At 39.6% G+C, this 22,184-nt stretch overlaps 1 protein-coding gene across 1 annotated transcript; it reads left to right on the forward strand.

The window, feature by feature from the left end:
- The first annotated feature begins 266 nt into the window (after nucleotides 1–266).
- On the forward strand, nucleotides 267–21,417 carry LOC140938340 (uncharacterized). The gene is made up of 8 exons (XM_073387828.1): nucleotides 267–389; nucleotides 3,817–3,907; nucleotides 4,839–5,440; nucleotides 5,817–6,031; nucleotides 8,758–8,857; nucleotides 11,026–11,121; nucleotides 14,902–14,976; nucleotides 16,130–21,417. Exons 2-8 carry the CDS (start codon nucleotides 3,888–3,890, stop codon nucleotides 19,087–19,089), a joined length of 4,068 nt encoding a protein of 1,355 aa, XP_073243929.1. The 5' UTR covers nucleotides 267–389; nucleotides 3,817–3,887; the 3' UTR covers nucleotides 19,090–21,417.
- The last annotated feature ends 767 nt before the right edge of the window (nucleotides 21,418–22,184 follow it).

The following is a 22,184-nucleotide window of genomic DNA, read 5'->3' on the forward strand; positions in this document are numbered from 1 at the left end:
ATGAAAGTCGTCACGATTCTCATTCCCAGTTTCCACGGTCGCCGCTAGGAACGCCTGGGAGCTCAACCTTCCTAAGAAAAACGGCTTGCAGATTGACTCTTGGTGTTTGTCAAACTCGAGTAATTAGTATTGTAACAAAATTGCGAGACAACCGGCGAGACCTAGACTGCGAGCGACCAGTCTCTGTTTTTCTTTTGACTCTCAGCAGTTTGAGAGCACGCGTGAGAAATGGTCTTCTCGTGACGTGGGAGATATGTGCGTGACCTCTAGGGAGTGCATAAATTTTTTGGTCACATGCCCAAAGTATTAGAGGTGTCTGTCTTTCTCACTGAAAGGTGCTGATCTCGGCAGCTATAGTCTGACGAAGTGAAGTTTTCTCGGTACATGTTGTAAGTATTGGTTGCTTTTTGTTTTAACACTCGGACTTTTGTGCTGTGCCGTACGTAGATGCTTGTTGTATCTGTATTCTGTGTGCTACAGTGGAACCTCGATAAAACGAACCTCTCGAGAAAGGTTGTCGGAAAAAATGTGCGTGATCAATTACTTTTGTTACTTTCCTTTAGCACTCGTAGACATATGTCCACGGCCTCTCGTGCCATTCTCTCAGATTTCTTTGAAAAACAGTGAACTCAAGACCACCCACGGGTTGTCGCGTACACTTTATCCCACAACCTTTCTCGAAATAGCTGTATACAATGAAGTCCTCGATATAACAAACGATATTTTTTGCCCCAGTAATAGTAAAATATATGAAAAAGAACCTCGATATAACGAAACCTCGTTATCACGAATAGATTTTGCCAGACCCTGGTCCTTTGTTTTATCGAGGTTCCATCGTATTGCGTCCTGGCGAAATGGAATTAGCCTCCATTTTGGAAATGTGGACTTTTGAAGGAAAGTGAAAGCAGTGACTGTTCTAACCGCACACGACTGATTGAAATAGTTCTTCACGGTGTGAAAGATTTACAACACCAGTTGCGTACTTCCTATCGACTTTTCAACGGTAAAATTGTTACAGACGTTCTGCAATTTACTCTTTAACTTTAAGCTTAATTGAATCCCGGAAGTGGGTGCGATTTATTCCTCTGAGAATTCTCGCATTGCGTTTTCTGTTGTCTACAGTTTAAATGGTGGGTGTATAAGTTTCATGAAAAAACGTGGAAGTTTTTAAAGGTTGAGAAAAACTTTGAAGCATTTTCATGGAATGTAAAACAATTAGACCATTTAAAATCCCCAATTTTTTTCTAAAGATGATCGATGGCCATCTTGACGGAGTCTAGCTTGAAGATGACCATCTGATCTACTTTAGACGGCAAGGGAACTCGATTAATTGAAATTTTAAACCTTTTTTGCGTTTTCTATGCTTTGTTTTCAGCAGCTACTTATTTCGACTGAATAAAATCAGCACTGATTAAATTCAATGGTTGGAGAGTAAATAATTTCATATTTTTTATTAATTAATTTAAGGGACTCAAAAGATTGAATGTTTCCAGGGTAGCTTTTTCAGAGAGTGCGTGAAATAAAATATTTGACACACTGTAGGCTCAAATTCAATATAGCTTTTAATATTTATATTCAATATTTATAGTATTGTGTTTGCCAAACCAAACCTAAACTTAGCTGTCCAACCTTTGTACAAAACTGTAATACCCTGGCTTTAGCAAGTTTCTGGTTCAGTTTATTATACTTGCATGAATTACTTGTCATTCCTACTAGGACTGCTAAAGCAGGTGTTATGCAGTGTAGCCTGAAAGTATTTTTGTCAAATTAAGGAGATATGGAGTGTGTCATTGGAACACATTTCACTAGTTCTGTACTGTACCTGGAGGGCGATCAGCAAGAAAGCATAATGAAGCTTAATTTTGTTGTACTTTATTCCACATTGTGTCCCTGGGGGAGGGGGGTGGTACTTCCCTATAAAAGAGACGGGGTGCTCGTTGAAAAATTTTGAGAATATCCCTATTAAAAAGCTACCAGAACCTTTTTTGGGGGGGTGGGTCCCAAACGGTCAGTGTAAAATGCAGACTGCGGACTGCGGACTGCAGACTGTGGACCAGGGGTAGAATGCAGACTGAGTGTAAAATGCAGACTGCAGACTAAGAGTAAAACGCGGGCTGGAGTAAAATGCAGACCGAGCATAAACTGTAGTCGTGGAAGGGTTTAAGGGCAAAAAAATCCAGCAAATACATGTAAACGAACACTTACTTGACGACATCTGCTTTACAAATCCATTCCTTTCTTCTCTGGAATGTCGTCGACGACCCGAAAACATAATCGCAATCTTGAACCTTTTTCCTGTCCGAGAGACTTCGTGCTTCAACTTTAGATGCGAAGTTTTCGATATACGTGACCAGGGTACAACACCACGATGTTTATGCTTAAATGAAAGCTGCTGACCCAAAATACTGTACAGGGAGAATTATGGCGATAAAAAACGGAGTAAATCATCCTAACAACAAATAAAGATGTTCTGCAGGAAATTTGGATGACCTTCTATCAAAGTATTGCAAATCAAGGTACGCAGACTTAAGCTGTTCAGATGTTCATTGAAACTTCAGGCAAATGTGCAATGCACTTCAACTAGGAAGCGAAGTCTGTAACTGATACCAGCTAGCTATTTCACCGATTTGGAGAAGAAGGAGCACAAATGTTTAAAAAAGTCTACAGTCTTTATTCTGCATTTTGCACACAACCTGGGTTTTACTCTCAGTCTGCAGTCTGCAGTCTGCATTTTACACTCAGTCTGCATTTTACCCCTGGTCCGCAGTCTGCAGTCTGCAGTCCACAGTCTGCGTTTTACACTGACCGTGTCCCAAATTAACTTCCACCAAAGAGGTATCAATTCAACAACAACAAATTATACTGGCACTGCAAATTTTAATGGTAATAAAGATTACTGTCAACACTTTCTTCTCAAGGACTTTTTGAAAGTATTGTCATAAATCTCACAGAGACAACTCTGGCATCAGTCATTTTAGGTTTTAGCTCTCTAAGCAGTACCAATCCACAAATTTAAACCCCTAAAAGAGGTACAATGAGCATCCCCATCACTTTTATAGGGGAGTACCCCCCTCCTGGGATTGTGTCCCTCTTTTCATGTGTATACCTGTATACTGGCAGTGTCTCTTATACTGTATTTATTTGAATGAGTGCCAATCCTAAAGGCAGAAGAATTTAATAAGCACCCAGCCTCAAATAAACACCCACCCCCCTCCCCCTCCCAACAACAACAACAACAATAACAACAACATAAGCTTTATTTGTATGACCATTATGTACTTGCAGTATATATTGCAAAAGCTTTAAGATAAAGTTACAATATTTATACTAATGATAATACATTGCAATGCTTACAAACTCAATTAGTGCACACCTCCCTTCCCTCTCCCACCCCCCCAAGAATTGAATAAGTACTAATAAGCGACTTCCCTAAAGACGGACTTTTCTTCAGAGTATTTTACAGAAACCTTCTTTGTTACGTCTTCGCGTTTTATTACCATTAATTTTATTGTTTTGTTGCAAAATAAACATACTACGCTTGCTGAAAATGGTGAAAATGTAATAAGTGCCCAGCCTCGAATAAGCGCCCACTCTCAAGGTCCAAAATTTTAATAACAACCAGGGTGGTTTATCGAATAAATACAGTAATCCAGTTATGAAAGATTGCAGTGTAGTCTGTTTAGAAGTCAAGGAGGCAATTTTAGTTAACTTACTGACAGGAAAAAGTCCTAAATTTTGTGTGTTTTTGGGTCAAAGCATGCCTTTTAATTTATGATAAATTATTTTACTCATAGCTTGTGGTTTCTGATTATTTAGCAGATCGTGACATAGGATGACACAAAGGGGAGAAGTAATGTCATGTTGATGTTTCAAATACAGTTTTTGAAATGGCTTCATCTTCATCTGGGTAAGCATATATATAGTAAGTCTTCACAAGCATGTACACACAAGATCGATTCAGCTTAAGTACAAACACACTTTGTCTTAACAATGACTAACTTACGTAAATCACAGCTGGCAGCTTGATAAATCAAGAGTCTCTTTTATTCTGAGATGTTTGCAACTGATAACTGAACTCACCTAAACTGGAAAGGTTGAAGAGCCTACAACATAGATGTAGTCACAATGTTGCTCTCGACAAATCTCTCTAATTTAATTTTAAATCTTTCTTCAATCTCATGCTGCCTTTTCAATATAATATTTACTGTTTCTTTTTTTCTTTTCTGTTTCTATTTCTTTGAAGATGCATTTTATTGTATTATTGACAAAAGGTCAAGCGCACCATTTGACTTTCTTTGCATGAACCTTTTACCTCTCAAAGACTCTGTGGCTGAATAATAAATAAATTCAATGGAACGCAGTGAGGCCAGTCATTTCCACTCGATTTTCTTAACCTGAATATTCAACCTCATCAATACAACTTTCTTGTTACATGTCTTTTGGCCATGACAGCAAAAGTAATGGGGTTTTTATAGTTTTCCATCATTTTAACCTCCTTTAAGCAACCTCTTAATGCTTTGTGTTATCTCTTTGTTTACTGTATGTACTACACCACTCAGAGTATACAAGAACTTTTAATGACAACATGGAACAATGGAAGAGTGACAATTAATGTAACTTAGAAGATGCTCACAATGAATTTTCTGTTAAAAAGGAGATAAGTCAGGACCTCTTCAGGAAGGTTCGGCATATGCAACAAATTGTTGCTTACAATTAAATCTTCACATTTTGGGTGATTTCCATGGCAGGTTGGACTGTTTGTTTAATATACACACCCAGGGCTGTAATGCAAAGTTTTATTTGTTCATGTGAATTGATGTGTCTTCATTAATCTTCAGGTCAAGTTGCCCTGGTTTGACAGATAATCAGAAACGATGGCTTGTCATTGGAATAGCACTCAACAAGATCCTTGTGCCACAGATCCGTCCTTTTGTGGAACAAGAGGTTGATAAGGAATACAAAAATCTCAAGACAAGCCACAATATTCACACACAAAGTACATCTGGTCGTCTTCAAAGGTGGCCTCCAAGAAAGATTTTAAAGTATGAGAATATCAATAGTAATGGTCATCACCCAAAGCTTCCTGGTGGAAAATACAACTTTTCCTTGTTTGATTGTAGAGTGTTATCTCACATTGACTTTGCCAAGTTGTATGTTGAAAACTTCATGGCCAAGTTCAATGCTTTTGATGACCACTGCGATGCTTCAGCTGTACTCACACTGCTTGGTGGTGTGCCTGTGTTCTCAGCTGCAATGCAAGCTGCAGCTGGTGATGTCAGGAATGTCAGGAATGACTGGGCACACTGTGTCTTCAGTAAGTGGGATCCTGTTAAGTTTCAGCAGAGTTTTTTTGAGATGGAACACCTGGTGAGAGTCATGGCTCTACCTGCTGCAGATGAAGCAAAACTCCTTGGAGAACTAAAAGACTGGGAAACTAAGGGTAATACTCTTTAAACAGATAAATTTCAGATAATTGCATGCTCATGTCAATTAATGGATTTATGCTTTTGTTATTCTTATTAGACTGTCTGAGGTGCTGCTTAGGAGAGTATACTTTAGTCTAAATCTAGTGAAACAACTAAATGCAGTGAAACAACTTTAGAACTGTGCAGTGAATTGACTTCATTACACAGGAAATGACCGGACACCCTCTAGACCACCTAATTATTGGAGAGACTTTGTTGTATCCGAGTGATTTTGACTGAACTAACCGGGACATTGCTTCCCACCACATTTGTTGAAAGGCACCACTTTGAGAGCATTCCTCTGCATGCTGTGTTGAAAATAAATGACAAATCGTGTCTTTTTGTTTACAGGAACTCTGTTCTGTATGATCTCACCAGTAGACCCAGCATTGGTACAACTTGTCCAGGAGGATATAAAATTTTTGCAAGATTATGTGGATAATTTGTCTGTAGAATTTGTCCAGGAAAAGGTGGAAGTACGGCAAGAGCTGGAGAATATTGCTATTGTTTTGCAAGACTGGATGAAACAGATGGTTGAAAGCCTAAACGTTTTTCAAGGTGATCATGCTTAAACCCTAACTGCCAATTCTCATTTTTTGTGTCTTGATGTGTACTTTCTAAGGATTTTGTCCCTTAATTTCCAAGTGCCCACAAAAGGGTTCTTTTTCAGAATAATAATAATAATTATTATTTGTTTTAAATAAGTGCAATAACAACATCAACATACAACACTACAGAACAATGCATCACTGCAAAAAAGAAAAGAAAAAAATTGGTTTCACCACAGTTCCACAAAAAAGTAAAAAAAAAAAAAAAAAGAAAGCAACTAAGCATGTTATCTGCAAAAAAATGCTTGAACATCACACAAGCATTGTTCGAGATTAGTATTAGTGGTCAGCTTATCCTCTGGATTTTCTGTCATATACTACTTGAGAGTCTTTGGCGTACATCATGCAATTGAGGCTGTAGGATTCTATAACGGCCCCTAGTCCTAGAATAGACCCCTGTGGGATGCCGGACGTCAACAGCTGAGGTTTAGAGTCTGTGGATCCGATAACAACCTTTTGGGATCTGTGTACGGAGTCTGTCAATCAGGATACCGTGATCAATGGTATTGAATGCGGCTGATACATGTAGGTCCAAAACGACCAAGATTAATTTCTTCCCGTTTTCGATGGAACTTAGAATGTCATTGTGAACTCTTAACAGGGCAGTTTCTGTGCTGTGAAACGGCTGGTATGCAGCTTGCAGTCCTGGAAGAGGGCGGTGCTCTATGAGGTGGCGCTTAGTTTGGGAAGCAGCTACTCATTCGAGAAGTTTAGACACAAATGCTAGATTAGTTATTGGTCTAAAATTTACAAGATCCTCTTTATCTGATAAAGCATTCTTGAATTTGGATCGAAGGAGGCCCTCTTTGAGTGCATTAGGGAAAACACCCTCTCGCAATGACGTGTTTATTATTGTAGTTATAACTGGTAGAAGCTCCTCAATACAAGCCTTAAGTGTTCGAGTAGGGATTGGGTCCCTTTGACACTATTTAGACGGCGATATCTCGATGATTTTGCGCACAGCAGCAGCGGAAACTTTCTGGAATTCCGATGGGCTACTCGTACTAGGTGAGGAGGTAACTGTGAGAGAACTCTGAGCAGGGCAGCTAGCTATGTTGTTCCGCAACTTCCTTATTTTGTCTACAAAGTGCCCACTAAAACATTTCAGTAAGTTCTTGAACCATAGATATATAGTACTTTTTAAATTGTAATTTGTTTACCCACGGAGCACTAAGGAGTTCATAAGAACTCATTGAAACGTACCCCTGCGTTCCAGATCGAATTGGAATTTGAAAGTGTTGGTTTTTAAGGAGAGGGAAAAACCGGAGTACCCGTGAAAAACCTCTCGGAGCAAGGGAGAGAACCAACAACAAACTCAACCCACGTTTGGCGTCGACGCCAGGATTCGAACCTGGGCCACATTGGAGGGAGGCGAGTGCTCTCACCACTACGCCACCCTTTGACTTGCACTAATCCAGTACTCTCGTATATAGGCGGCATTGATCTTTTTAGATCTCTTTATGAATCTCCAACCCTGATGTCTTGTAGGCTCTCTCGCTTACGAAGCTCTGAGTCGACCCAAGGCGCGTGAGGGTGGAGTGTGATAATTCGAGATTCTTCCGGAGCATGACGTTCTATTATTTTACGAAGTTGAACCAGACTATCCGGGACGCCATCCTGGAGTTTTCCTCCGAGTGGAAAGTTCAGAATGTCAGCCTTGAGAGCGTCCAAGTCGACCGCGTCTTTAAGGTGACGCTGTGTAAATTGTGACTTGGAGGCAGGGGGCTTTGCGAACGCCATAGAACAGACTACAGGATGGTGATCCATCAGAGTCGTAAAGGAAGAAAGCGCGGTATCGTTCTGGTGGCCAATAATGAGGTCAAGGGTGTGTCCGCAGCGATGAGTGGGGCCTTTCACATGTTGTGCAAGGCCTGCCTACTCGAGCAGATTTTTTAAATTATTTGCATCAGCGTCAGTGTCAATATCCATGTGGAAATTGAAATCGCCGTTCAACAGCAGATAGCCAGAGGCAGTGGTAAGAGTTTCCAGTAGTGTAGAGAGCACTACGTACTGAAAAAGGTAGCTGGTGTGGAACAGTTTTTCTTGGAACGCGGTGGTCTATAAGTAGTGACAACTCTTAACTGAGTGGAGTTGCCATAGGAAATATCAAGATCTAAGTACTCCATAGATGTGAAGGGAATAGACTCAATCTGAAACCTCTCTGTAAGAACACACCTTCTCCTCCACCAGTCCTACTAACTCTGGAAACGTCGTAGAATTCATAGCCTTTTAGGGTATTTAAGATCTCTGCAACTGTACTGTTCCAAGACTTTCCAGTTAACCACGTTACTGTGATCGCTAAAACATCCAAGTGTTTCGATATAACCAGGTCGCATACCGAGCTAGATTTCTTTTTTATTGATTGAAAAATTCCAAACGCCGAGTCAAATGTTGGACCGAATGGAAGTACTGCTTTTGACGGGATCAAGGTTTTGTATATTTCTGTGTCTTCACAAGAGTTTAATTGAAATATGCTTTGATCGGCGAGTGGAAAAAATGTAACTGTAACAAGCAAAATTAATTTGCTTTCAGCGAAAAACATGAAGAGAGTTTTAAAATAGCATTATATTCACTTCAATCGATTGTTTCGTCTAGGCCGTCTAGAGATCAGTAGCGCTATTTTAAATCCCAACAATGACGTAAGAATCTTTGCTCAGGTTTATTATAATATTGCTGTCCAACAGGTTGAAGTGACAAAGTTTCTTGGTGTTCATTTATTAGATCAGCATCTTTCTTGGAAATATCATGTTGCTAAAAAAGTATCAAAAACTATAGGAATTATAGGTAAAGCTTGTTTCTTTCTTTCTTCTAAATCTTTGTTATCCTTATACTATACATTGGTTTACCCGTATCTTAACTGCTGTAACATTACATGGTGCTCAACGTATCCATCCAAGTTGAATAGGATTCTCTACCAGCTGAATATCTTGCCCATACTGCACCTCTTTTTCGGACTCTTAATATCCTTGACATTTTTAACATTAATGCGTTCTTTGTTGCGTGTTTTATGTACTCATATCAACTAATCGCCAAGTACACACATATAATACTCGAAATGCTAATAATTACCGACCTTATTTCTGTAGAACAAACATTAAGTAGTTGACAATCCTCCATCTAGGACCTAAACCATGGAACTCCCTTCCCCATAATCTTACGGAACTGACAAGTTACTCTAGTTTCAAAACTTCATTAGAAAAATACCTTATCGAGAGAGCTATAAATTTAACTCGCCTGACCATGATATGGCAGCTTACATTAAATTATAATTAAGTATGAGGAGCCGAATTTCTACAAGCTATTTAGCTTCTATTGGGCTTCCTCGCCTCTCTATCCATTACAGAAGTTAAGTCACTTAATATTACATTTAATTTTGAACTATTTTTGTTACGTAGCTTTTTCTGTCCGGTAAATTTGCAATCTTAGTAATAATGTATATCTGTGTGATTTTGCTAAAAGGTGCCTGCTAAGTTTTCGCTTGAACACGGGCATTTTCAGCCAGTGTAGCCACAAAAAAACCAGGGGGCTTGCCATCTTGTAGGTGTCAGCTGAGAGCCCAGGCCCAGACCTATCCGTGGGTGGGTGGCTTCCTTGTTTTGTGTGAAACCCAGGGGGGTAGGGAGGGGAGATTTTGTCACTTTGATTAGAGTTTTATGTCAGAAAGCAGTGCAAAGTCAGAGAATTTTTCCTGTGGCCTAGGCCAGCCAGATCAATGCGGTGACTCATAATCATAACACTACTAGCAGAGCTTGGGGGAAGTGATTGACTAGTCATAAGCCTCATGGGTGGGTAGGGTGAGTAATGGCTCCTTGGACTTGACCGTCTAAAGACTCAGTAGAGGTACCTTGTATGAAATCCAGACAGATATTAAGTGCTTATCTGAGCCCGGTGGGGAATTTAATTGCCAGGGAATACAATTGCTACTCCCTGGGCTGGCAAATGTTGTCAGAAGCTAAGAGTTTGTGTTTGGGCTAGAGATATCCAGGCTATTTTCTGTGTGATTTTGCTAAAAGGTGCCTGCTAAGTTTTCGCTTGAACATGGGCATTTTCAGCCAATGTAGCCGCAAAAAAACCAGGGGGCTTGCCATCTTGCTAGGTGTCAGCTGAGAGCCCAGGCCCAGACCTATCCGTGGGTGGGTGGCTTCCTTGTTTTGTGTGAAAACCAGGGGGGTAGGGAGGGGAGATTTTGTCACTTTGATTAGAGTTTTATGTCAGAAAGCGGTGCAAAGTCAGAGAATTTTTCCTGTGGCCTAGGCCAGCCAGATCAATGCGGTGACTCATAATCATAACACTACTAGCAGAGCTTGGGGGAAGTGATTGACTAGTCATAAGCCTCATGGGTGGGTAGGGTGAGCAATGGCTCCTTGGACTTGACCATCTAAAGACTCAGTAGAGGCACCTTGTATGAAATCCAGACAGATATATATTTTTTCCTTTTCTTTCTGTCATATTTATTCTATGAGGCAAATGTAAATAAATAAAATAACAAATAAATCGTGTTGTCATCATTAGTCTATCCTTACTTTGAACTTGACATTGAACAAGATGAAATACGCAAAGCCTTGTTAAACTAGCAAAAAAATAAATGAATCAAATGAATTTGCTCCTTTTTGCTAATTCCTTCCAGTATTTTGAAGTGATTCTCATTGTGGGTGTCAATAAGACAGGGGACGTTTATTAGAGAGTTGCATAATACAACTTTACCAGCTTAGAGGGGGCTTTAATTAGATAATTGAGGCACTTACTATTTTGTAAGTGGGCGTTTAGTAGGTCATTAACGGTATATGACCCTTATAAAGTATGCATCAATAAATGAGTTTTGCATAGTTCATTGCGTTCAATGCTAACATAGAAAAAGGTAAAATGCTTATTTTTCCTAATAGTTTCTTAAATTGTTAGGAATGTCTTAAATGTAATCTCAAGTGCACCATCTTATTACAATTTTGCTGTAGGAGATGCAAATGAAAGAATTGGAAGTCTGGAGCAGCGCACAGGACAATTTGAAGAAAAAGTGATGAGTATTGAAAACACGATAACTAACATTCAAGGTATCAATGCCTCCGGGTGTCCTTATGACACTGACTCTCAGTTGGGGTGCAGCTCCTTTGTTCTTTTAATTTGTTCCGCTTTCTGCTGTTTTTCCCTAACTAAAACTTGAAACAGAAAACAAAAGAACAATGGACCCTGGCCCTGAGTTAACGTTGGTGTTTTAGTGGCACTCAATGCCTCCTTATATACATGGTAAATATATTTAGCAATATTAGTGAATATGGCTGAGTATGATTTGAAGAATTAAGCAGGTCAATAAGGGTGAGTTTCGGGCTCGCTCTTGAACACGTCACTGTCCAAGATATGCTTAATTCTCCTTTTCAAATAATATCTGTTTATGCCATAGCATAGCATAGCATAGCATAGCAAAGCAAAGCAAAGCAAAGCAAAGCAAAGCAAAGCAAAGCAAAGCAAAGCAAAGCAAAGCAAAGCAAAGCAAAGCAAAGCAAAGCAAAGCAAAGCAAAGCAAAGCAAAGCAAAGCAAAGCAAAGCAAAGCAAAGCAAAGCAAAGCAAAGCAAAGCAAAGCAAAGCAAAGCAAAGCAAAGCAAAGCAAAGCAAAGCAAAGCAAAGCAAAGCAAAGCAAAGCAAAGCAAAGCAAAGCAAAGCAAAGCAAAGCAAAGCAAAGCAAAGCAAAGCAAAGCAAAGCAAAGCAAAGCAAAGCAAAGCAAAGCAAAGCAAAGCAAAGCAAAGCAAAGCAAAGCAAAGCAAAGCAAAGCAAAGCAAAGCAAAGCAAAGCAAAGCAAAGCAAAGCAAAGCAAAGCAAAGCAAAGCAAAGCAAAGCAAAGCAAAGCAAAGCAAAGCAAAGCAAAGCAAAGCAAAGCAAAGCAAAGCAAAGCAAAGCAAAGCAAAGCAAAGCAAAGCAAAGCAAAGCAAAGCAAAGCAAAGCAAAGCAAAGCAAAGCAAAGCAAAGCAAAGCAAAGCAAAGCAAAGCAAAGCAAAGCAAAGCAAAGCAAAGCAAAGCATAGCATAGCATAGCATATCATATCAATCATATGGATAATGCACAATTCTTCAACAGTTCCCCTCATTTCTTGGTATTTGGAAGTTTAAGGATAAGAAGGGTTGTTTATTCTAACAGACATTCTTCTTATAGCAATTGTCATCCGTTGAGCGTTGTTTTTTTGCTATTCTTACTATGTTTTAGGCAGTAGTTCGGCTACAGTGTGTTGCCCAGTATCCGCACACTTCAGTTTAACATTGCAATAACTTTCCTTTGTTAGTTGCAAGAACTCTGAAATTTGGCCCAAAGAAAATCTATTTCGTCCTTAATATGACGAAAGACAGTTTAACTTTTTTGCCTTTGATTCCATCGCGAAATTAATATTTTTGCAGAACTCCTATGTTTACCAGTATCCGGACAGCTGGCCCAGTATCCGGACACAACAATAACAACGTAACAATAACAACGTAATTGTACAGAAACTTCTCTTGCACTTGCAAAGTAGTCTGGCAAGCGATTCCAAAAATATCACCTAGCATCGTGAAATAAAACATAACAAATGACTGGGGTATGGTGGGGAACGCGAGCGGCTGTTACTGATGGTATAATTCTTACTTCCTTGTCCAGGAACTTTTTCACTGATTTAAAGCTATTTAAGGAAGGCATCCGTGGACATACCGAAGCTGCGGTTTGCAAGCTCAATTAGCCAATCTGCAAACGACTTTTTTTCTTCATTTTCTATTTAAAAAATAAAAAAAAAGCTTGGGGAAGGGACCTCAATCCGACGGTCAAAGGTCACTCTCCTATTTAGTCTGACCTGCAGTGTTGATTTCTTCATGTTCAGTCCCCACAATAAGCCTGCTTTTCTAGCACTAATTCTTCCTTCTTTCATATCTCTCAATCCTTTTGTGACAATTTTCAGACCGTTGCAAGCCCATTCTAGCAGTCACAACTGGGGAAAGTATGAGAATTGCAGGTTCAACTCCAACGCTTTCGGTTATATATAGAAAATGCCGTCACGCGAAACAAGCCGTGCACACGAAATCAAGTCGCCTCTGAATGAATGAGGAAAATTTCCGTACGGGGTTGAGTAGAATTAGATTTTACGACTATATCATATATCCTAAGCTTTAATTATAGTTATAGATATGAAATAAATCTTATCCGGACAATGTACACAGCTAATTCATCGATTCTGTACAGCAAAGAAAAAACTGTCCGGATACTGGGAACCTGACATCAATATTTTGTGAATCTTTCTAGTCTCCGTTATTCCAAACAAATCGAATTTCAAGAAGCATTAATAAACTTTCTGAGAACCTGACTTCTTTAAGTATCTTCATTTTAAATATAAAACAGTTTTTTTGAAAATATCACATATTACCTACCCTTTTCTGAGCAGCACTAATTTTACTGCGCAGTAAACAGCGTAAATATTAGCCATGAAATGTTTATTCACTTGAACAAAACGGCGTCTTCTGCGACTGTTTCGCAAGCTTTCAACTCGCCAAAACCTTCATCTCTTAAAGCTGAAATGTTCAGCTTTCATTCGAAATACTTCGTTTACCGATAACTGAAAAGGGCGCCTCAAAAATTGAGTTTTTGTTTTAAGTGTCCGGATACTGGTACCGTCCGGATGCTGGGCAACATACTGTACTTCCTCGTCAGAAAATGTGGAAAATCTTCCGCCATTTTGTCCATCTGTACCAAAACAGCTAAGCTAACACGCCTTCTGCTGTCCTTTTTTTCTGTTGAGTATGATCTGTACAATTGACGTGAATTGTACTGCTCGCTTCAGTCTGTTTTTTTTTTTTATCACCTTGAACAGTACCCCTTTAACCTTCTTTGTCACCTGCCCTTTACCAAAAATGTTGCAAGTTTCTTATAGTCCAGTAGCCGAGGTAGGAAAATTATTCTTTCGTTCAACCCACGGGTCAGAAAAGGTTTGATACCGGATTTTGGTAGAACATGACCTACTGATCATTGCCTAATAATTTGTAAGATCGATTTGTGGTATAGGCTTCGAGTAAACGGCGTTTTTATGCCACATACCTTACGGTCTAGCATGAAAACGAGGCTTGAGCCTGAATCACCATTTACTTAATAATTCTTTGTTAAAAATGCAGGATTTTTCTCGACCCTTCCAAAAGTAATTGCTTGATATTTTGAATGATTTCTTTTCATTTGATTGAATTCATACCACTCATCAACCTTTTTCAGATCGGCATTTATGGCATGTTCAACCTGGTCGATATCTTCCGCAGACTTAAACAACTGAGTGTCATCGGCATACGTGAATAATGTGCATTCATCTATAGCATAAGACAGGTCATTCATGAAAATATTAAAAAGAAAAGGAACCAAAATTGATCCCTGAGGGACACCCTTCATTATTGTTTTCATAGAAGAGTGTTGTCCACTCAATCTGACACGTTGCTGTCTGTCACTTAAATAATTCGTAACAAGATTGATAACTTTTGAGTCTCCACCGTAATCTTTAAGCTTTTTGACAAAAAGATCATGGGGAAGGGTGTCAAATGCTTTTGACAGGTAAAAACAAAATCGACCTTACAAACTACCTTACAAATTATTGGGCAATAATCTGGAGGTCCTGATCTACCAAAGTCCGGTATCAGACCTTTTCTGACCCGTGGGTTGAACTAAACGAGAATTTTCCGACCTCGGCTACTGGATTATTAACATTTAGTTGAAAAGGAAAGATTATGAGTCTGATTTTGTCCCATTCCTTTGCATGAATCAACCGTTTGATGTAAAAGTACATTTTTGCATTGTTCATTTTAAGATGTTTTTTTCCTTTTCACTATCTCTCATACACAGAAACGTTTCATAGCTTGACAGTAAAAGAAACTGTTTTGTCAAATGGTTCTATTCAGGACCCATTGATGCCATTTGGTATGTTTTGTTGTAGTGATAACTAAATTACAGTCAATTTTATTTATAAAAGTCCTAATACCGTCGGTTGCATTTAAGCATGTACACGTGAGGAAAGAGCATGTTTTAGTTCGGTGCAAACATGACATGATTGACGTCAAACATTCGAAATTTGGTGTAGGACTGGCTGTTGTCAATTTGATTTGTTTTGGTTCAACAAAAGATCCTTTGTAACAATTTTTGGACTTTCAGAATAATTTCTTGGGGCAAGTGGGCTGTTTCTGAGCGATAGATATGCCTAAAAGTTGAGAAAAATGAAATATAAGCGGAACGTGCACCCTATGAGAACATGATTTTTGTCTCGTGTCCACGCTTAGATGCAACCGACGGTATCTTGAAAACAATAGCATAACGGTGACGAATAGTTATCAGGAAAAGTTGTATTCTGTAAGCTAAGGTGTATATCACTGCATGTTTCATTGTCCACAAATATTCAAGGAGAGGGCACATATATCAGTCATGAGACCACACTTGAGTGCTAGCAGTGTATGGCAACTAGAAAATTTACAACGGAGATCAGCACGACGGGTTACTCTCGTTTCTCAAGGTCCCCGTAGTTGTTACGCATAGGCCTTTTTTATTAGTTAATCGCGTGATCAACTCTCCGTAAACACGAAAACAGTTCGCTTTTGAAACATTGTTCTTAGTACAAGCTGAAAGAGCATATTAAAATTAGGTAACCTGTAAACTTTCAGCCGTATGTCTCAAAAGAAGCGACTGCAACGACCGCCGTAAATGAGGTAGATTTGTATGAGAAGAACAACTTTTGCCACCCAGTCACGCGTGAATGGTTTTCCATACAAAACCCTGGTCGTAGTAGTAAAGTGACGTCATCGTGCGAATGACGTTTTAATATGTATTTAATAAACTGTGACATATGAGTGCTAACCATTGCACGTGAATGGGTAACCTTTGTAAACTAAAAGCAGACCCTTGTAAGTTAAGACGTCATGGTGAGAATATTTTGCGTGTACAGTCTGAATTAAAACGCTCAATTTGGGAAAGATGACCTCTCGTCATCTTTTGTCGTCTGTCATACTCATTTTTATTTGAGTGCAGATGCATTTTATTTAGTTGGCGATATTTATGCCATATTTTCATTTTCCGCCCTTAGTCTTTCCTGAGAAACTTGTAGAAGTTATCAGACGAGACTACAAAGGCGCGGTGCTGTGTCCCTTTCCATGGTGTGAAGATGAACTACAGCTGAAGCTATCGACCATCTTTACAAGATTGCAGATAAATAGTAGGAAAAAAGAACGTTCAAAACTAACCGATGACACCGTCAATATGACAGACGTGTTCAAGCCGCACCCAGAGTGTGACAATCCAAGAGTGGTGCTGATCGAGGGGAATCCTGGGATGGGCAAAACTACGTATTGTCAAAAGCTAGCTTATGATTGGTCCATGGGGGAGATTCCATCTGATGGTTCGTTTTCTGAAGTGAAGATGTTACTTCTGTTGAAATGCCGTGACATACAAATGAAAACTGCCACCATCGAGGAAGCTATTGATGATCAGCTGCTACCACAAGATGCAGGCAAGAAGGAAAAAGAAGATTTCTTTCACTTTATTCGCTCCAATCAGTCCAGAATTTTGTTGGTTCTTGATGGTTTGGACGAATTACGTGACGATCTGGTGCAGGGTTTTCTACCTTTGATTAAAGGCAAAGTCTTTGCTAATGTGTATCTCATTTTAACATCTCGACATGAAGCAGGAATGAAGGTGAGGCGTTATTGTGACACGCTTCTTGAAATTATTGGCTACTCTCAAGAGGACGTTGAAAGTTACATCAAGAAGTATTTCATCAACCACGAGGATCAAAGTCTTGCTGACAAAATGATACAAAAGTTAAATGGTGACAGATATCTCAAAGAATTAACGGCTAATCCATTGAATACAGCTTTGTTATGTCTTCTTTGTGAAGAAACAAGAGGAGAATTTCCTTCGAAAAGAACCAAGATGTACGATGACCTTGTGGCTTGCGCTCTCAGAAGGTATTTTGTAAAAAGAGGTATTTCTTTGGGCGATGAAGATCCGGTTGAGCGATGTGCAAGTGAGCTAAATCAGTTGGGGAAGATGGCATTTGAGGCTTTGCTTAAGAATCAGTTGTATTTCACCCAAGACGAGATGAAATCGCCGCCCACTGTGGATTTCCTGCGTTTGCCGTTTCTTTCTCGTGAGCCAAGTGTGAGCAAAATCAGACCAACACCGACCTACGCATTTACTCACAAAACGTTTCAAGAATACTTTGCGGCCTTTTACTTGGCTCATCAGCTGCTATCTGGTGACAAAGGGAAAGAAAGTCTGCGGTTGGATGAACTTAGTCCTATTGACAACTGGCAGGTGTGGGAATTTCTCATCACAATGGTGTCAAGCAAGAGTACTGAAGCAGCAGTAACTGTTGTGTCTCGTCTTTGTGCGTTCTTCTACCAAAACAGACTTGACGCTGAGGGCGATGAGGTCATTTTGGATGCCAAAATTTTTGAAAGCGATCCGCACGACTGGACCAAATATATAACAACATTAAGCGAGAACGAAGAAACACTCATGCACGTCGTGTGTGATACACTTGATGTTATTGCTAAGTGTGAAGATGGTGATAACGAACTAAAGGATTACCAGAAGAAAATGGTACGTGTGGTGGCGCACTGCTTTCCATTGAAAAAATTAAAATTTACACTGTATGATGATGGAGAAAGTACCTTCTCCGTGTACTCTGAGTATTTAAAGTTTAACTACAGTCTTACAGATTTAATGCTGGACAGTGCGTTAGACCCATTACTGTTAAGAACAATTGAGCATATTTTTCATTCTAAGAAAAAGCTTGTACATTTCAATTTAAAGGACATTTTTTTAGCTATGGATTGTTACTCAAGGAGTCGAGAAAGCTTTCTTTGGATGCAGTCTGTCGGTATCAAAACTTTACTGGCAGAGGTCTCTCAGTCAGGTTGTGTTTTAACACATCTAAATCTATATGATGTCTGGATCGGCGATGAGGGAGTTCAAGCATTGGCGGAGTTTCTTGAAACGAATCGGACATTGACTCATGTTAATATACATAATGCTATGATCACTGATTCAGGAGCCACAGCACTCGGGAAAGCACTTCAATTGAATAACACTTTAACGCATTTAAGTCTACCGAGAAACAGATTAAGTGGTGTTGGAGCGAAGGCTTTAGCAACAAGTCTTAAGTCCAATTCTGTGTTAATATTTTTCGATCTAAGCAAGAATCTTTGCGGCGGCGATTCTGTCGCCATCGCACTCTCCAAAGCTGTGAAATCCAACTGTTCCCTTCAGTACTTGAATCTGAGTCTCGAGTTTGGGTCAAAGTTAAAAGACTTGTCTGACATCTCTGGACTTTTTAGATGTCTTGACGAGCGTTCTCAAATGATTGGCCCCAGAGGCGGATCAGCCCTCGCAAGAGCTCTTTGTTTTAACTGTACTTTGACTTACTTGGACCTTTCACGCAATAACATCAACGAATCAGGAGCAGCAGCACTTGGAAACGCCCTTTTAACAAACCAGACTTTGACGGAATTATATCTCATGGATAACAATATAGGCAAAGTAGGAGTTGTAGCTCTCGGAAAAGCACTGGAATCAAATCGCACTTTGACCCATTTAAATCTAGAGGAGAACCGCAGCATAGGTAATTCAGGTGCGGCAGCTATTGCAAAGGCACTTCGGTCAAATAACAGTTGTGGATTGACACGGTTAGATTTGAGTGGTTGTAAAATTAGCTTCTCAGGGGCAAGTCATATCGCAGACGCTCTCCAGACTAATTGTTGTCTTACACATTTGGGTTGGTCGTGTAATGAAGTCAAATCCTCTGGTGCGTCGGCGGTTGCGAAGGCCTTGCATTTGAACCGTGCATTGACTCATCTCGATCTAAGAAGTAACGGTATTAGTGATTCAGGGGCCACAGAACTAGCACAGGCTCTTCGGTTTCATAACAGCACTTTGGTCTATTTAGACCTTACTGGGAACAACCTAATTGGTTCAGGTGGAATAGAAAGCCTTGCGCAGGTTGATCAGTCCAAATGTATAGTCAAGTACGATGGTCAGCAGTAGGTTATTCAGATTGTTCTGTTACAGTCTCAGTCTATATTAAAAGGTACAAAATCTTGGTGATTCAGGGACCACAGAATTAGCACACCCTTTTCAGAATGCGGAAAGCTTTTTTATCTATTTAGGTCTAAATAAGGACCGTTCAATGGATCCAGGAAGGGATTGCATAAGCCTTGAGGTGGTGAGTCAGTTGAATCGCACCGTAGTTATCCGTAGGGTATCTCAACAGTTATGCAGATGGATCACTCACTCGTTGGGGAGGTGGATCAGTTGAAACACACGGTATGTTGAAGAATGATGCACCGTGGTACCGTAGAAGGGTATCTCAAGAGTTGATACAAGTGGTTGAGATATGCAGAGGAATCACTCGTTTGCGACAATCTTCGGCTCGCTCCCAATTCGCCGGATATGAAAACGACATAATTTATTGTCGTTATTGCCTAAAAGTACTTTGGGCAACTTCGCACGTGCATTCAATCACGCCACCTCGTGAGAGAACCCTGGGAACAAGGTTGTTACGACAACACTCACTGTCGATTCTATTTGTTCTGTAAGTTGTGTATGCAATGTACGCTACTAGTATCTCGATCATAACAACAGCTTTAAACTCCATTAAAGTCACAAAGGAAGAACTTTGCCAATAAATCGCGCCCATTAACGTGGTTAAATGTTTATACCCTAAACGTCTGAAACTTCGCAGTATCTCTAACAGGTGCTCTAGCAAAGAATTGATTAGAGACTGCGTCAAAAAGTCGCCTTCAATGGCTTATCACGTTGAAAGTCCAGCTAATTATGCCTAGGGATGGATAAATTCATAAACGGTTAGGCCCATCCACCTCGACTGGGAGTCTACAATGTTATAGTCAATCTGAGACTAGTCACAAGATCATCACAAGTCAAGATGTCTTTCTGTATGTTTCACTAACTATTATCTTGTTTCTGCGGAGAAAATGCTTTGGCACGAAAATTAAATTGAATACTGTTGTTCATAATGTTATATTGTTTTCCAATTATTTTTCGCTCAGCAATGCAAACGTTATTTGCAATAGCAGTATCTGAATCATCCTCGGAGACCCAGGGGCAGTTAGTCGGGTCGCTAAAATGTTCGTGGTGAAAGTTTACTGTAAGATCGAGACGAGCCCCTGGGCACTTACTCTTACCGAACCAGTTCCAGAAGCGTTTGAATTGCCTGCTTCTGATTGGCCAGAAAAAATTTTTTCTGGCCAATCAGCGAAGAGAAGCTGCCGGGTGACTCTCGTGTTTTCTTACACGACGTAGTTTTCCTCATCGATCGCCATAGTTGCGTAGCGCGTTCAAACGGGGAAAGTTTCTCGACGAAAGTTTCAGAACAAAATGTTAACAACCCGCAAAATTACAACCTTTAGCACGGCTACAAGAAACAAACACTCTCCGATGAATTTTAAGGGCGGATCTTTCCAAGGTATCGTAAATTTTTATTGCTGATACGATACGCGATGCATGACTTTCACTTTCCACACCTTAATTTGCTCACATTGTCTAGTATACAACGCCAAGTTTACATTTTAGATGTCCATGTTCGTTGCACGACTTCTGAAACTTTCTACAGCGTGAAAATTTCCGTTGCACGGGCCACGCAACTACGTCGATTGATCGTGGGAAATGCCGGCTAGCTGCGGTGCCTTCTTCTTGCTTTCGCTCCATACTCCTTTCGAAACTTTAAAGCTTAAAAGCTTACAGCAATTGACCGTACGAATTCTGCCGAAGTTGATAGTAGTGTTAACTTTAGATTCGAGGGAGACCTCCTGCAAGCGCTTGAAGAATTAAAAGGCTTGTCTTTGTTTCCTGTGGTACAGTTCAAAGCGAAGCAAAGATTTATTATTGAGAAGATTCTGGAAAGAAGAGATGTTTTTGGGCAATTGAAAGAAGAGTCTAACCTTCCAAATGTTGGCTATAAGCTAGGGGGTTTAAAAATCGTGAGATGCTAAAGGTTATGAATTCCCTAGTAATCCATTGGTCATAGTGATTTCACCTCTCATGTCAATTGTTGAGGACCAGGTAAAGTACTCGAGGTCACTAGGAATTCAGGCCGGTTTCTTAGGGGAAAGCAAAACAAAAGATCGAGAAATATTGAATGGCTAGGGAGCGTTTTCTTTGTTGTACGGAAGCCCGGAATCATTAACTGGGGGACAAGAAATTCAGGGCAATGTTCTTTAAGGAGTTTTACCAGATGAATCCCGTTGCAGGTACATACAGCTGTTCATTGGTAAGTATGCTGATTAGTTTACTAGGAAGGGTGCTACACTGAATTCATTGTGGGGAGTTCTGAAGGGGTAAAATGGGATGTTGTTGCTCTGGGAAATTGTGATTTAAGTCACTGAGAATGGGAAAAAATGTAAAAGATGGGAATTGAGGGTGAAACAGTTTCAATGGGATTGATATCCCCCCTTCAGGACCCTCATTATACTTAAAAGTAGATCTGGCTTTTATTCAAGGATGCTCAGTAATCTTATATCTAAAAGCTGACAGACACTTCACAAGAATTATCATGTTTTTTTGTCACCATTTATTGACAATTGAAAGCTGATGAAGAAAGCCTTGTGACTGCTTATGATAATAGTGCAATTGAACATTTACATATTATAAATGGAAAAACACCCCATAATACAGAACTACAGATGCCATTACATTAATTTTATATTTAAGCTGTTGAGATTTTTTTTTAAATTTTTTATTGGAGTTCACATGTCTACTTATGTATCTGCTTGAGTTATGTATATACTAGGGAGCTGTAATATTTTATTTTATTTTAATTTGTTAATAAACATTTATGCTGGGGTATTTGTTGGTGATTCTTTCTGTCCCAAAGGGTTTGTTTTACTAGGTGACCAACAAGTATACTTGAGTATATTATTTGAAAACTGTCCAGAAAAATGGGGTGTGCATTATATTCAGGTGCACATTATAAACAAGTAAATATGGTATACCTACACATAACATACAAAAACTGTTTTCCCACACTCTCTGAAAGAAAGGGAACTGTGCTGAAATTGTCTCTTACTGTTTTCCATAATTCTAAAAGTCTTTCTTCTTTTAGATTTCATTAAGTGTAAAACCTG

The sequence above is a fragment of the Porites lutea genome, chromosome 5 (assembly GCF_958299795.1).
Source record: "Porites lutea chromosome 5, jaPorLute2.1, whole genome shotgun sequence".
In the NCBI taxonomy this organism is placed as follows: domain Eukaryota; kingdom Metazoa; phylum Cnidaria; class Anthozoa; order Scleractinia; family Poritidae; genus Porites; species Porites lutea.

Bases quoted from the DNA above. Each gene is read 5' to 3' on its own strand.
- LOC140938340 (XM_073387828.1), top strand. From the start codon at position 3,888: ATGGCTTCATCTTCATCTGG. The intron at 8,858-11,025 runs GTAAAGCTTGTT...ATTTTGCTGTAG, and splicing joins AAAAACTATAGGAATTATAG to GAGATGCAAATGAAAGAATT. The intron at 11,122-14,901 runs GTATCAATGCCT...TCTCATACACAG, and splicing joins CACGATAACTAACATTCAAG to AAACGTTTCATAGCTTGACA.